The 15,995-nt window shown below is 41.3% G+C and overlaps 1 protein-coding gene across 1 annotated transcript; it reads right to left on the bottom strand.

Moving 5' to 3' along the window:
- Positions 1–499: 499 nt before the first annotated feature.
- LOC139116930 (protein HEG-like) lies at positions 500–14,461 on the bottom strand. The gene is made up of 12 exons (XM_070679666.1): positions 12,764–14,461; positions 8,576–8,869; positions 8,252–8,374; positions 7,776–7,903; positions 6,911–7,130; positions 5,789–5,938; positions 5,582–5,654; positions 4,687–4,739; positions 3,737–4,101; positions 3,141–3,251; positions 1,523–1,648; positions 500–1,218 (listed from the first exon to the last, which is right to left on the bottom strand). The coding sequence occupies exons 1-12, from the start codon at positions 12,828–12,830 to the stop codon at positions 1,171–1,173; spliced, it is 1,758 nt and encodes a 585-aa protein (XP_070535767.1). The 5' UTR covers positions 12,831–14,461; the 3' UTR covers positions 500–1,170.
- Positions 14,462–15,995: the final 1,534 nt, after the last annotated feature.

The following is a 15,995-nucleotide window of genomic DNA, read 5'->3' as shown; positions in this document are numbered from 1 at the left end:
CTGATTATAATCTGATGTAAAAATGGATCTGTCTTTTACTCTTACCCTACTACGATCTAAAATGAAGACCGCAGTGCCATAGCGTAAAAGGCCGACCCATTTCCACAATGGATTTTAATTAAATTGAATGTTTATGTTTCAACATTTTCTACATCGAAAGTATTGTCGAACTGCCCAGTGCTCGACTTATCGACACAACCTTTCAATGTTAGATATCCGATGTTATCGATGATGACTGAATTCAGCTTCTGCTTCAGCTTCAGTTTCAGTTTCAAAAATCTCATTGTAGTGAAAAGCGCATTTGTACAATGCGCTGCGTGGACTTCGTAAATGATATACCATTTGCTTCAACACACTTATGGCCGAAGAATAAGAACAGTTCGCTCTCTAGATGGCGTATCATCAAAAGATAAAAGTATCTAGAAACGTCACGAGTACGCCCTCTCTCGACACGGCAAATGAAAAAAACGATTTAAAGAAGTTGGTAAAGAATCTCGGAAACATTTTATTTAAAGCTTTAAAATTGTTTACAATCTCTTTCACCACAGAGTTGCTTAATTTTTCTGTACACTGAGTTAAAAAATCAAACCTGGCCAAGTATATATGATTCAGTATTTCACAATCAGATGTAAAAACGAGACTTCGGAAATGTGCAAATTACTTGACCTGGCTCAATTTAAAATAAGTTACTGGAAACTTTACTCGCTGTAACTCTTTTCTATTCCGACTTTGAGAAGTAATGAATAGGTGGAAGCTATTACACGATCACTGTTTCCTTCTGTAGAGTTTTTACATTCCTGTTTTAATTATATCAAATTTCCTAAACTTCAACGAGGTAGATATATTAGGTGTAGATAAAATAAAGCGCATGTTTTTGAAGCACAGTTTACAAAAATAAAGAACTCAAATTAACATTAAAGTATTTGACTTCATTTAAATGCTACAAAATTCTCTCTTTACGGTAGCGGTTAAATATTAAGTTATTTCCAATAATTGTGTAAAAATCACGAAAATAGATGAAAATTCTCAAATTTGGCTTCTTGATATAAAAATACTACTCGAGTTGATTATCTGTACATTGGTAATCATGAAAATATACATTAAAATATTTTACAGTAAACTATATCTTATAATAATACTGATAAGATGGTAAATTTTGTCTGTAGCACGTTAGTAGAAAAACGCTGGAGGCTGGGAACTCCTCGGGCTTACTCCGTCCTGAAAAAAATAAATATCGACGTATTAGTATGCTGTGTAAACGTTATATATTTAAAGACGCCATTTCTCTGTTTTGTTTGTGATGAAGCATGCGTCGTATTGGCCTTGGAAAGAAACGGGGAGGCCATGCGACATGCATATTACGACACCAGTGCTATCGTGAAATTTGTAGTGTATGTCAATATCTCAGGCTCTCCCCGTGTGTGAACAAGTTACGTGATATCCTTCAGAAAGTCAGCGTCAATGTTTATGTGCGTGTACACGTATGAGTGTTCAGTGGATCATTTTGAGGTGAGATAGTTACCCAGTTCCCCGATGGTCCTGCCATGTAACGGGCAGCGCCGCTTTGCTCTCGCCCTCGACGTCCACGTTTCGACTCTCGTTTCCATATCGCTTCACTCGCCCTCTGTCGTCTGTCGTACAGCGCCGCCTGTGAAATAACATACCAAGCCGTTACTACTTTTTCTTGTCCGTGATTTCAAACCCGGATGGACCTGAACGAATACCATTACAGATTTACGGTGATGTCATTCGGTGTTTGTGTACCGAGCAACTCATCAACTAGACATGTTGTCGGCTCTTTATTTTTACAGAGTAAATTGACAGAATGGACTTCATTCTTCAGTAAACTCTGTCGTGTTGACGGTGGTGTGACTGCGCAATCAACAGGCGGTAACTACAAGCGTAGCTACCGCGTGCGCCTGGGCAATATACAAAGTTAAAATTTACACAGGTAAAGTTTCAAACAAATGCCAATCGACAAGAGGGCCTTGTCTGCTTTTTGGCCAGTGTGGTGATCGATGTGAGAGCTGGGCCTTGGTCGTTTTTGCGCGATTAATAAGGCCAGTGTTTGCAGTCTGCAATTTGCACATTTCCGAATACTGGCTAATGGGTACTCTGCACAATTTTGTACCGATGGCAATATCTTTTATTGGTCATTTTAGGAAGACAGCCTGACTGATGTTTATCTTTAAACAACTTTGTACGTTCTGTTCGGTGCATAAACTCATCCCCGAGCTGATGATCCAATACCCTGAAAGATGTGCTATTTCAACAACTTCGTCAATTTGCGAAACGTCTTGGCGATCCACAAGAACTCCGCCAGTTACTCGGCAAACGTTATATAACTTATGGAATGTCAATTCGATCGAGTCATGGCGAGGCAGGATCGAGCCATAGCTGCAATAATTGTAGCCCTTGGTTGGTGGGGATTGGGCTTCTGTCGTGCGGCTCGCGCCTTGCCCCAACCCTGGTTGGGGAAAGCGCGAGCCGCACGACAGAAGCCCAATCCCCACCAACCAAGGGCTACAATTATTGCAAGGCAAGATCGAGCCATGGTGATTTAAGATGTGCAAGTTTTGAACGATTAAGACAAAACCGTTTGAACTTGAACATGGGCAGTAAAATCAGGAGTTGCTTGGTTTTGTCCCTACATATCATTACAAAATTACTACGGATTAGTCACACTGCAGATTGTTTTACATGTAAGATCAATTATTGGCCGACAAGTTTTTTTCATTGCAATGGTATTTTATTATTAAAATGACAAATTAGCATCGAACAGAAGTCTACTTCAATTTTTGAGACCTTCTCGGAGTTTCAGCTTTGTATCGTAATGTCGTTCCCTCGAAATATCGCGAATACCCAGAATGGGGCTTCTCAACAAAATGCATGGACAGAATCCGGCAATTTCAGAATTGGCAATATAATGTTTGCCGGGACTGAACACAAAAACACTGCTACAGTGATGGCAAGCCATAAAGGAACAGTAAAGTTTACAGGCGGAAAATGTTTGCCGAAAAAATGTCAAAAATTGCTGTCATAAAAGCTCTAAATGGTATATGTATGCATATTTGTCACTAAGCCCTTCTACCACCACCGCAAACATCAACATAAGTAGCAAGCAAAATTAAACGACTCACTTCTTCTCCTGTGGCAATGTACGGAACGATGAAACCCGACGTCGGCAAGTCAGCGACACCTGGCTGTGGATCATCAGTATCATATTCTCGAAGTCGCGCCCTCAACCTCTCCTGATGGAAACGAATTATTGAATATATGTTATATTACATTCATATGGTTTCAAAACCTTAAGTTTACATTGACTAGGGCAGTCACATATAGCTGAGTAGTTAACGAGGGAAATCTGATTAAAGTTTCAAATATAGATTTTTGTTCCATTGTATTAGGCGCTTCAAATAAAATTCTAAAAAAACACACAATGTTAACACTATTACAAATAAATTATTATTTTTCCAAAAGAAACGAAACAAAAAATGAGCTTAATAATACACTTATGTTTTTTTTTGTCTGTGTTTGTTGTTTCCCTGGCTGGCTGGTAGTTTTCTCAAAAATCCAAGTACGGAGAACAAAGAATTTTCTTTATATGGCCTATATAGTATTTCAGAAGATGCTGAATATCCACGAAGCAGCTGCAGTTGGTCCACTGAAACCCAGCCATGTAAAATGAAATAGCAACGAATATATATGTAGCCTTCGGCGTATTTAATTTACTCACATTCATTAACGAAGAGTGTCTCATAACGTTCGCCAAGACTTTCATCCTGCCTTCGTCGTCCGTTTTTACCCCGCCATGACTCGCACCCAATTCCAACGAGTCGCTCGACGAATCCACACTGGCGCTCTCCCAGAGCGATTCGGCGGGATACTCCAGGCTCGCGCTTCCCGCCATGGCCGCCGCTCGCTGGTGTTCCCTTGCGAGGATATTCCGTGCGAAGTATCCCCTCCTCTGGCGGGAGGACGGTTTCCTTCTCCGGGTGATTCTGAACCAGCACACGGTCATCACGACAGCCGGGACCAGGAGGACACCAGCTATGACACCAATAATGATGGCAACCACTTCAAACGTACTAAACTCTGTGTCTGTCAATAAAATATATCCGTGAAAATTAACGACAAGAAAAACTGAAAAAATATATTATACATTGTCACCAAGGCATCGCAATCGGTAAAAGTACAGAGCGATGACCTCGTCGGCGACGCTTCATTCTACAAAGTCACGCGTTGTTGATTCATAACATCACGATCACAATAGCGCACATACCTTGATACGAATATCAGAATTTGTACATGTATGTATGTATGTATGTATGTATGTATGTATGTATGTATGTATGTATGTATGTATGTATGTATGTATGTATGTATGTATGTATGTATGTATGTATGTATGTATGTATGTATGTATGTATGTATGTATGTATGTATGTATGTATGTATGTATGCACGTACGAATCTATACATCTATCTAGCTGTAGGCATCTATACATCTAAAATACTTCTATACACACATATTTCTTTACATAAATACTTCAACATGCATGTTTATGACAAGTAGACTAAAGTGGTTACTGTTTGATTTCTATAACTTGGGGAGACTTGATTGAATTTTACATCGTCATAATGGGGCACAATATATAGAAATAACCTGCTTATAATTTGACCTACCAAACTGCCCGGTAAAAAGTTCGCATCGGTCGCCGGTATATCCAGATGGACACCTGTTGTTCGGAAAGACGGTTCAGAGAGATGTGTTAAAGTTTGTCTTAATTTTAACGTATGGTAGTAACATCATATTGCATATTAATGTGACGCTTAATATTTCACACGTCTTGGGGAAAATGAGTTCGACATGCATTTAAGGTTCCAGATGATTTTTTGGAACGCTTTATTAGGTGTCGTCGAAACTCACATCAGCACATCTGCTGATTTTCTCTTCCAAGAGCCTCTTCGGAAATAAATGAGAGATTACACAGGAAGGTGAGACTGTCCAGATTTTGTTGTTTGGCCAAAAAAATAAATTGTGCTGTTCCGATAACATGGTTTTCAAAAATAGGGTAGGTCAGCAGGATTTTTTTTTCTAAAATATTTTTATTTTTAAATATGCATTTTTCAGGGGTTCGGGGCGGTCAAACATTGGCCACAACATTTCCAGAAAAATGTATCATACATATAGAAGGAAAAAACCATAAAAGACATCCTCGTTCAAGCAAAAGTCAAATGTCAAGTAACGAACGCGTGATTTTACGGGGTTTTTCTTTCTTTTTTTTTACTTCCGTGTTTACTTACCTCAAAAAAGTTTAGAGTAGGCAGGTAAAAAATAGGGTAGGTCGGGTTATTGGAACAGCACAATTTTTTGTTCGGCCTTAGTGTGCCTACTATATGTAACTACAGCACAAAATAATTAGCTCAATTTTGGTGGCACAAAGTACAAGTTATGACACAAAGAAGCTATGATGTTTTAGTGTAGTGAAACCTGGGACCAACATCGGTCGAATGTCGGTAAATAAGTCCAAGGTGAAACTCACTCTATGACCGAGTACCTGAGTTATAAATTACTCACCTGCAAACCTGGTCTTCCACTGAATTTCCAAGACACGTACCTCCGTTGAGACAATAATCCGATGGACATATTTCTGTAACAAGTTCAGAAAGTTTGACAATGAACATTAGGCAGCAGAACATCTTTGCCGTGACATTTGGCTTGTTTTAGAGATGTGAAGTATTCGAATGAATCAAAATAAATGGAAAGGTGGTAGTTTTAAATTACCTTGACACGTTCGACCGGGTCGCGAGGACAAAGGTGAGAGGTCATCGTAGCCGGCGTCGCAAGAACAATTGAAAGCGCCGCCGTCGACGAGAAAACACTCAGCGTACGGCGAGCAGTCGTTTGTGTCGCTACTCTCACAGTAGTTGAAATCTGGAAGAAGAGTAATGAAAGACAACCAAAAGGGTCATCAGCATCTCTGTTGCACACAAGTTCCGCTTCAAGATTTTGAAGACTCGACTGATGATATTTACTTATTTTTACGAAGAAAACCGAACACCATATTTACCTGTACGGTCTGTACAGTCGATAGAGTGATATACATGTATTTCGTGTGACTGCAACGTTTTTTAAATTGCTTTAACATTTCACAATTTAAGTTTTCTTTCAATTTTCTTTATAAAGCGCCGCTGTTGTTAGGTGCTAGGCACTGGTTGTCCGTTTTTTGTCATTTTACCTTCAAGTGGAAACGGCCAACATGGAATTATATCACCTTACACTACTAGACCATTGAATATTTTCAATCGTCCATTTGTTGTCCAAAATATATCTTCGCTTTTTATTTTCCTGTACCAAAGAGTTCCTCATTGCATCTGTTTATAACGAAAGACCCGTCTGCTGTATCATAATCGTCCATTTCTTGTCCTAAATCTTCGCTTTCTGTACTTTCTTGAACCAAATTACTATAGTGTAACACTCAAATCGTAACCATTGAGAATGCCTTGCAATCCTGGCCGGACGGCACAAAAGCGTCACATTATGAGGTGGGTATTGTTTAACTGTTAAACCCCCCTAACTTACATCACATTAAGCTTAGGGACACTTTTAGGTCTTAACAGACGGCTTGAGAGATCTCATAGTATCGCATCGTCAATCGCACGAACACACGCACATAGTTGCTGCACCTTACATTACATAAATAGACGCAATGAGTGTGAACTGGTTTTTCGAAGATGATCGGCCATGCCATTCAACATATACAATAAAGCGATTTCCAGACAATTCAATATGTCGTGTGTATAAGCGACAGTTTTTTGGCAACATCAATTTGTGCCGAAATTATGTTAGCATGGCGTTCAATTCCGAGGGATAACTTTAAATTGTCACCATGACAACAAATCTTACCTTGTACGACCACATCGTTCTTGTCGTACGTCACTTCAACTGTAATATTCTCTACCGATGGATTTTGGAAAACTTCCACCACTGTCTCAGACGTGACGTCAGACTCGTACCTCACCTCGGTGGAGAATTCTGCTATGATACTGCCCTCACGGAAAGCGACCACTCTCGCGTTGAAGTAGTCCCCGGATGTACGACTGTCTGTGTCGAGAATTGCACGGACCTATAAAACGAAGAAAATTATTATTCTTTAACTTTTAAACTGTTTTCAAGACAGTAGGTTTGATTAATTTGGTGCTTCATTGGCTGGTCGTTCTCCATGTATTCTAACTATATTGCTTTTTATATGAATCGGGTCAACAATAATAATATTACGATTGTAGTAACTCGTGACTTGTATTGAAGAACTGATCACAAATCTACGTCTGCGTATCAGGCTAACAAGAAATGTTTGATCTCTGCCATCGTCGCAGGAAAAACAAAAAATGTCTAAGAAGTTCGATCAAAATCTGATTGAAATGAAGAGATGGGGCGGTCTTGTACGCGGTCCTTTCAATACAAGTGAGGGGAGGACCGCAGGAAAATAGGCCGTAATACGACAGCGTAAAAGACCGACCTCTCTCTACATCGGATTTTAAATCAAATTGGTGTAATCAAATAATGCTGTGAACTTTCTAGCAGAGCAAATGTTTAACTTTTTTATTGTCTCCAAAAAAACACAGTAAATCTTCGACTTGTTGGGAATGGAGAAGCATAGTTTATTTGATGACGATATCATGATGCATCAATAATCATGAATCAAACAAGCTGGGCATTTTGAGTGATCGAAATCCAAGAAGTTTATGACATATTTTATGAAAACACTCACAAATGCCTCAATGCTGGCTGCTAGACTCTTGAAGTACGCCGATGAAGGATCGTTAAGGGAATCGTTGAAGACAGCGACCTCATCGTCCAGTTCCGTGACTCTTATCTCTCCCACGAACTTTCTGGATTCTGCAACGTGAGCAGTGCAAGTGTGAGATATAACAACGAAACAATTGATGTACAGTCGAAAGCTGTCCTACAACACCATTTTAATTTGATGAAATTAATGTCATACTGGGTTGGTGATTGTCTTCTAATTTTCATTTACTGGACGGCACACTTCACGCATTTTGTCTTTCATATTTGCATGAGATCTGGGTATATTTCCTACGTACTTCCTACCCCCGCCTCCTCCCTTACCAGAGAGAGAGAGAGAGAGAGAGAGAGAGAGAGAGAGAGAGAGAGAGAGAGAGAGAGAGAGAGAGAGAGAGAGAGAGAGAGAGAGAGAGAGAGAGAGAGAGAGAGATGGTTACTCACCTTGGCATATTCCATTTTCATCAAGGGTTGTTCCAGGCGTACATTCGCAGGTGTAATTACCGTCCGTATTGATGCACCTTTCGTTCACATCAGTGCACGGGTTGTCAAGGCATTCGTCTATGTCTATAACAAATGTGATGGTGGACATGATAGTCAGAAAGGGAAAAGTAAATCACCCTTGTGGTTCTTGCAAATAACATGGCAGTTATTCGAAATTCGTACATTTATTCACAGAATTTGACTTTCGGTACGGATATTTTCAATCAAGTTAGGATTGCTCCGAGGACAAGACGTTCCTGATCAATTCTAAATAAGCTGACTTACCTTCACAAAGAGTGTTGTCGTTCTCTGCGAGCTGATAACCCTGGTAACATAGGCACGTCGGTTGTCCGTTGACGATAACGCACTCACCATTGCTGCACACAAGGTCACACACGAGAAGTGTCGTAACAATCACCGCTGGGGACGCTGTTGCTCCCTGGTCGGCTGTGATGTCGACTGTCGACGCTACAGTTGAAATGTACTCAATCTCTCTGGTGACCGAATCTCCGTCTTCTTCATCGCTGAGAGTTTCTTCGATTGCAGCGGTACTACCAGTGTTTGCACAAACCGTGGATACTGAAACGATAACAAAATGGGAAAGATGTATTCTACGTTATTGGCCTAATCGCGCCCTTTGCTATTTCATCAATTATTATTTTCAAAAAACTTCTCAGCAAGATAACATTACGACAGAGAATTCGAACTTGGAGAGAACATCAAGGACAATTAGATAAACTATATAGTCACAGAGATAGAGTGCGTCAAATCAAACCCGACCACGGCAATCTCTGGTTTCATTAAAGAAAGTTTTTAGCCCTAGACGTTTGCACTACGGCGAATTGGAATAGTTGCAGAACAAGCACGAGAGTGTGGTATTTCGTGACCCTATATTTATAAATAAAACTCGATTTTCGCACACTATCGTTTGTGAATGCATTCTGTTGGTACTAGGGTCTATATGGCATTTAAATGGCATCATCATCATCATCATCATCATCATCATCGTCGTCGTCGTCGTCGTCGTCGTCATCATCATCATCACCACCACCACCACCGCCACCAACTACCATCGCCATCATTGTTATCATCATCATCGTCGTCGATGTCGTCCATCATCAAATCATGATTCGGCCACACATCATTTTTTCAGTATCGATACTATCACTTTAAACTATAACTTAGTTCCGGCGTGGCTTTGATACTCTGGTCGTGTCCAGTGTCCCTCCTCCCCTCCTAACCGTATTTACGAAGAATACCATCAAGATGTTCTCTTCTGCCATGGTTACTGGAAAAGACGCCTTTGGTTACCACAGTTATGCGTAAGGCTTTACTCTGATGTTTCAAATCCCTTTCTCCCTGTACAAAACTGAGGCGCAGCGTAGGAATGTTTCCATCAATGCTGAATGGAAGATCCGGGACACGAATGTACCGCACCCTGATGAATTGATGACCACTTTTGAGCGTACGGTGAGACCCGTCCGTGCTCTGCCGGTGTGACCGATCGATGATGCATTTTGTTCAAATTTTACCTTCGTGTTTTGTATAACTTAGAAAAACCACTTAATTACAACCACTCTTTCAACGATTACAAGTTTTAATGGCCGAACATTATTCATAATGACCCCTTTCGATTTTCTCTGACATGCCCAGGATTCCACACATTCCATTGCCCCTTGCTACCCTTGCACGGGATTTCGAAGCCCCCAACCCCTCCATTGCTCCACCAAACTGGGCGGGGGAGAATGCAACTTCGCCGTAGAAACTTTTCTTACAGCGACCATACCATGCTACATTCACTGCTGCATTTTTGAAAGGGTTTCAAATCTCGTACACTTTAATAATGCAGAGAAAATCTGTACAGTCACACAACGGAAAGGACCGCCGGGGTTTATTCGGGTCAATCGATGCGAAAAGACGCCGGCTATATAGAAAGAGCGTTTCATTGATCGAAAAGACTGCCTTCACCCACGCATTGGTGTTGTATTCATGCCGAGTTTAGGCAGATTATCTTAACTGTAAGTCGCTAGTTTCTCAATGGTAGAGGCTGGATTCGTGACGGCGCGTTATCAATGGATTCCTGCCTGGATAATGGAAATTGCATTATTGTTGATCCTTCTGATTCAAGGTATCTGTTCAGTTCGTAATTTGCGGGCCTACGCTTTTGGGGCATTGGGTTTATGGCCAAGAACAAAAGGTGAATTAAAGAGACGCTGAAAGCCTGCATGGAAATCCTTCAGAAGCTTATTTTCTGTAGTATTCTCATCTGGGGGACACGTCTGGATCAGTGCTTTCGGTCTGATGATATCCGGAAACATCACCACAGTCCCTCTGTGACATCACATTACAACCTACTAAACGTCTATCAGTGTCGCCAAGAAGGAAAAATAACCTTATGCTATGTTTGAACATGGTGAAAAATCTTTTTTACCTGTTTGGTTTGAAGGCAAATCTTATAAGAGAGGGACACAAAGTCATCAAAAGTTAGCGAGACTATGACCAATGTGGTGGGTTACGCCCAGGCAGTCATCGGGTTTGCCGAGACATGTACTGAACACGTGGTTTTGCAGAAAGACAAGGAAGTCCCTGGCCAAAGAATTGCCGTCGATGGTTTTATGATGCAACAATTTGAACCATTGACGATGTATTCGAGACAAAGCTAACCCGTGAACGTTTCTGTGAGTAAGCCTGTTGATTACTAGTGATTGGCGGAGAGTAACTATAACCATGGAGGTAGTAGGAGTCTCCATGCTATAACCTAGTTACAATCTAGTGCAGGTCCGTCAAAGCAGCTAGTGCGGGGTTATAACCGCTGCAAAATCCTACCATGGGTTACAAACCGAACAAAAACCTAGGGCTTTACAAGAAGGAACTTGGAAACGTTTTTCACCTGATATACTAGCATTTCGAAGTAAACGATAGCAACGCTTCTTTAACCTGGCCACGCCCCCCCCCCCCCACACACACCTTGTGTTCCCGTATCATGTAGGTCAGTTGACGAAAGTTACTGGGGTAGATGTCTTTAAAAATTTTCTCTATGCAAACTTTTCATTTGAATAAGGACCGTAGAGAAAACAATATATCTCTGATGGCCAGGGTATCATAGTTTGTCCATGTTCTCGCCACAGTCAACCATGATACCATCGAAGTGGGAGGCGACGCCTTGCAGAGGAAATGCTTCAAACGGGTGCCTTTAGTTGCCCCCGCCCACACTCCCTGCCAAAATAGTACCCGAGAATAAAGATGCTTTACAGAAATACATGTACTATATTTACATGATAAAAAGATTAAGGATATAATTTTGCCTGCGGAGTGTACCTGATTGTTTCCGCCGCTGATGAACACAATACCCTTTTGTTACGCAATTCAAACTCTTTTCTCAATCGATGGAGGCGTTCACTCTGAAAACGAAGTAATCCCCTAGAGCGTGAATGCGTACAATGCAAATACAGTACAGTAATTTTATAGCGATGATGATAAAGATATGAAAGACAAATCATGTGTCTTTTATATACACAATGCTATATAGGCCTAACATAGACCCTCTAAAAATGGGCATAATCACAGAAAGTGACGAATAGAGAAAAAATGGCCGTCTACAGGTTCATATTCGTAGGATGTTAAACGTGACGCCTTTAGTTTTTGAAGATATTCGTCAGCGGTATAGGAAGATTATTGTTGCTCCTTCGGCGAAGTTACTGGCAGTGGAACTGCACCAAGAAACATTTCCTTCTTAAAAATGTAATGCGCGATTATTCATAACCGGAGATGTAAAAATGACCTTGGTAACGAGTCATGTGACTCCAGAGTGAGCAAAGTTTAAATTCTGCCTCAAATTTCTGTTGCGCGTGAGGTAACTTGCTGTTCTGTGACCATGAGTTGCTATCTACCAGTGAGGGTAATTACTTACATTCTTGCACATTATAAATACATTGATTTACAAATATGAATTCAGGCCTGATGTCGAATACATGCGTCATTTTGGAAGTTCGGATCACGGTCCCTCTATCACAGCTGGCAAAAAATCCATGGAGACCCTTGACAACTATCATGATGGAAATTACGAGAGCTGCTCAACGACTTTGAAAGTAAGAAAAGGATAACTTTCTGTCAAACTTTGAATCAAAGTTCTTTTTAAGATAGTTTCACAGACAATTATTAGTACCTATATCGACCATATATATGTGATGTGGACTGGTCGTGTGCATACACTGCCCTGTCTGAAATCAACACAACTGATGACTGCTGTTGAGCTTTGCGTCTGATTTCAATTGTAATATTTTTAAATATTAAGACTTATCACACTTTTTCTCTAATTCAGGGGGTTATACACTTTTCAATGATAACAGCATGATGTAAATACAAACTTATAATTGTTTCACTCAAACTTTTTCTCTAATTCAGGGGGTTATACACTTTTCAATAATAACAGCATGATCGATGTAAATACAAACTTATAATTGTTTCACTCACCTGTTAATACTACGGTAATATAACACGCGAAAAATATGTCCCGTCGACAATTACACCGTCGCGCCATGTTTCACTTACAGGTGTCTATCCCTCTTCGATTTTTATCCATCAACATAAACGATGGCCACGAACGGTAGAATCCGACTGCCGGCTGCTCGGGCGAGTAGTATACGATTGTCAAGGCCCTGAGGTGCAGTGTGCGAGTCGTTTGGGTTGTGTCCCGGTGTCCACGCCCGGCTTTCCCTGCATTGTGTATTGGCTTTGTCATGCAAATGAATCAGCCATTGTTCGTGCACTTCAGTTCTCGATGTGAAAGCGAAGATGCGCGTCAGAACTTTGCGTGACTCAAGCCAAAGCCTCGGAGATGTCGGCATCCGACAAAAAAGGGTACACTCATGGTTGTTTGGTGAAACCTTGGACCATCTTAACATGTTATTGAAACTATGCAGAACTTCCATTTCGCGTGAAAATCAGAGAGTGACGATTGCAATCGCAAGGTCGGTCACTCCCTTCACTTTTAGGTATGGCGGCCACACCCTATCTGTAAAATTACGCAATATCAAATACTACTTGTATCTTTTCTTTGCCTCTCCCCATAGATCCTCCCGGGAGTCCCTCCACCAAAGAGAGACTGTGTTCTTCATCTCTGGGCAGTAGTCGTATATGTCGGTACGAATGAACCGTGCTTAAAAGTCGTTGTTAAGTGTTGGGATTACAATTACAATCCTAATCATATACTAACCCTGTGCCTACCCAAGGCCTGAAATGAACCCTCTAATGATACGTACTTGCTGATAGTCTAATATTTTAGAAGGTTGCTCCACAGACAGTAGATGGGATATTCCTCTCCACTGTCTTTTTTTATCTCCATGATAACACCTGCGGTCTATCCGTGCCTACGTCTACTCAGAGCATTGACAAGGTACTGTGTCTATCCCCAGATAGACACGTTACTGTCTATACTCAGAGTACTTCTATTTACCATTCTGTCTCCGTCGTCAGTGAGTCGTGTCGACGGTGTTTGCTCTGCTTTTTGTGAGACTTATTCAGTCTTGTTTCCCGATATTGTCACTGAGTCAAGACTTTTCAATCTTTTATGCACACCACTTGACGTTTATCCGTCGGAGATTCGTTCGTCCATAGACAGTAGTTCCCCCCTCTACTGTCTATGGTTCGTCCCATTCCTTACAATAGGTGTTCTCTGCGCGATGGGTGTCGTCGAGTTGATGCAGTCATGGCAACGGAGATTGTGCATCATGTGCGTGGATTGTAGCATAGACTGTAAATAGTTGCAATATCAGTGGGGGTAAAAAAGAATCCTTTGGACCTATTTTACAGCAGAATTTAATGACAGGAAGGGCGCGATTTTTAAAATTTGCCTAAATGCAGTATCTCCAAGATGATACTTCAGATCCGGACTTCTTTTGTCAATTGGATGCTCCCGAGATCAAAGGGTGAAATTCAAACAAGCGACGCTGCATAAATAATTAATGTTAACACCTATGTTTCCAGTCACGGTCCCTCCACAAGAGGGACCGTGTTCCCGTGTAGGGTGATGGATGTCACAGTAGCCCGAGTAAACGTCTTTATGGTTACGTAATGAAAAGTTATAGTACTCGCCCAGAACTACAATCTCGGACAACTACTGGGCTTTTCCACGCGGGCGAGTGACGACCGCGTAAAGCTAGTGCGTTGTGCCAGTGGGGTGTGAAGGTGATTTAGGGCAGTGGAGTACTTTTCATAACGTCAAAAGCATGGACCGAAACTCATACACACACCCCTCCCCCCCCCCCCTCGGAAACCACTGCAGACAATTGCGAGAAGCCGTACACAGGGGTGTTGCTACATGTGAATACCCTATTCTGACGTTTCTGCTCACAAATTAAAAGTTTGGAGTGCAAAGTAGCAGGTGTTCGCAACTGCCTTCCTCTACGAGCTCAAATATATTCCGCCACTGCTCACATGTATGCCCCTACCGGGAAACCTATCCTCTCCCAACGACAAAATTTTCAGACGCTCACTTTCTCCTCCCTCTCTTTCGTAGGCTTTGGCCCTACAAATCCAAAATATCATCCACAGTGGCTTTTTTAAGTTGACAATTGAAGAGTAAAAAATGACATTGTCAACCACGCAAATTAAAAAGACTTGCCCGCTCTTGAGAAAACTCCTTTCAAAGGAATTAATTTGGACTGCCCAGTCTTCGATTTTCAATTTACTGATTTTTCGAGTGCGCAGCCAAGGTCATGTGTTATAACTTCCTGACATCATCCAGTACACCATGAAGTCTACCTAATGTGTACCCGAGAGTTTGGACTTGTAACTGGCGGACGTTTTCATTAATATTTATTTAAATTCAAGGAGAGCAAAACATATTACTCCATGAACAACAGCAGGAAAGTCAGTAAAAGGTGTTTGACTTGTACAGTGTTGGTTTGTTATACACAAAACGTGCTCATTTCTACTCGCACCGCCGCATACTAAGGATGGACCATTAGACCTTGGGAGGGGGGGGTGGTCACAATGAAATTGTGAAATTGTTTTACTATTGTAAATTTCTGAAATTTTTTTTTTAATTGAGATTAGCTGTGCAAAATTTTTTTTTCAGAGTAAATTTTCAGATTTATAATTTTTTTTTAGTTCGTCGCTGTCTGAAGATAAAGAGGGCAAAGATGTGGTGCCAAGCACCACAAGCGGCCACGCAAGCGGTCACAGGGGGGGGGGTCAGGAGAGGGGTGTCCCCCTGCTGCTGTTGGAGCTTTTGAAAAATAGAGATTAAAATGGTGTTATTTGGTGGCACTTGGGGGAGTATTTTTGCGGGGGGGGGGAGGTCAGGAGGGGTGTTCCCCTCCTGCCGTTGGAGCTTTTGAAAAATAGAGATTAAAATGGTGTTATTTGGTGGCACTTGGGGAGTATTTTGCGGGGGGGGGGGGTGGTCAGGAGGGGGGGTGTCCCCCCTCTTGCTGTTGGAGCTTTTGAAAAATAGAGATAAAAATGGTGTTATTTGGTGGCACTTGGGAGCATTTTTTCGGATTACACATCTTCCTCTGGAACATGGTCTTCTTGCTCCTCAGTAGCTTCCTATAGTTTTGAAAATTGACTATTTGGTTTCCTGGCTTCCCTTTCTACTGCGTGGTGAAATGCCTACATTCACCCCACCAAACATCATGCACATCTCATGATTTACAATTGATTTTGACAAGCTGAGAAGCTAAAATAAGGTAAATAATATAGT

This window comes from Ptychodera flava, chromosome 18 (genome assembly GCF_041260155.1).
Source record: "Ptychodera flava strain L36383 chromosome 18, AS_Pfla_20210202, whole genome shotgun sequence".
NCBI lineage: Eukaryota > Metazoa > Hemichordata > Enteropneusta > Ptychoderidae > Ptychodera > Ptychodera flava.
Note: the sequence above shows the minus strand (reverse complement) of the source record. Positions and strands in the feature narration are given on the sequence as shown.

Bases quoted from the DNA above. Each gene is read 5' to 3' on its own strand.
- LOC139116930 (XM_070679666.1), bottom strand. From the start codon at position 12,830: ATGGCGCGACGGTGTAATTGTCGACGGGACATATTTTTCGCGTGTTAT. The intron at 5,655-5,788 runs GTAATTTAAAAC...AACTTGTTACAG, and splicing joins ACCCGGTCGAACGTGTCAAG to AAATATGTCCATCGGATTAT. The intron at 4,102-4,686 runs GTAGGTCAAATT...TTTTATTGACAG, and splicing joins ACTTTTTACCGGGCAGTTTG to ACACAGAGTTTAGTACGTTT.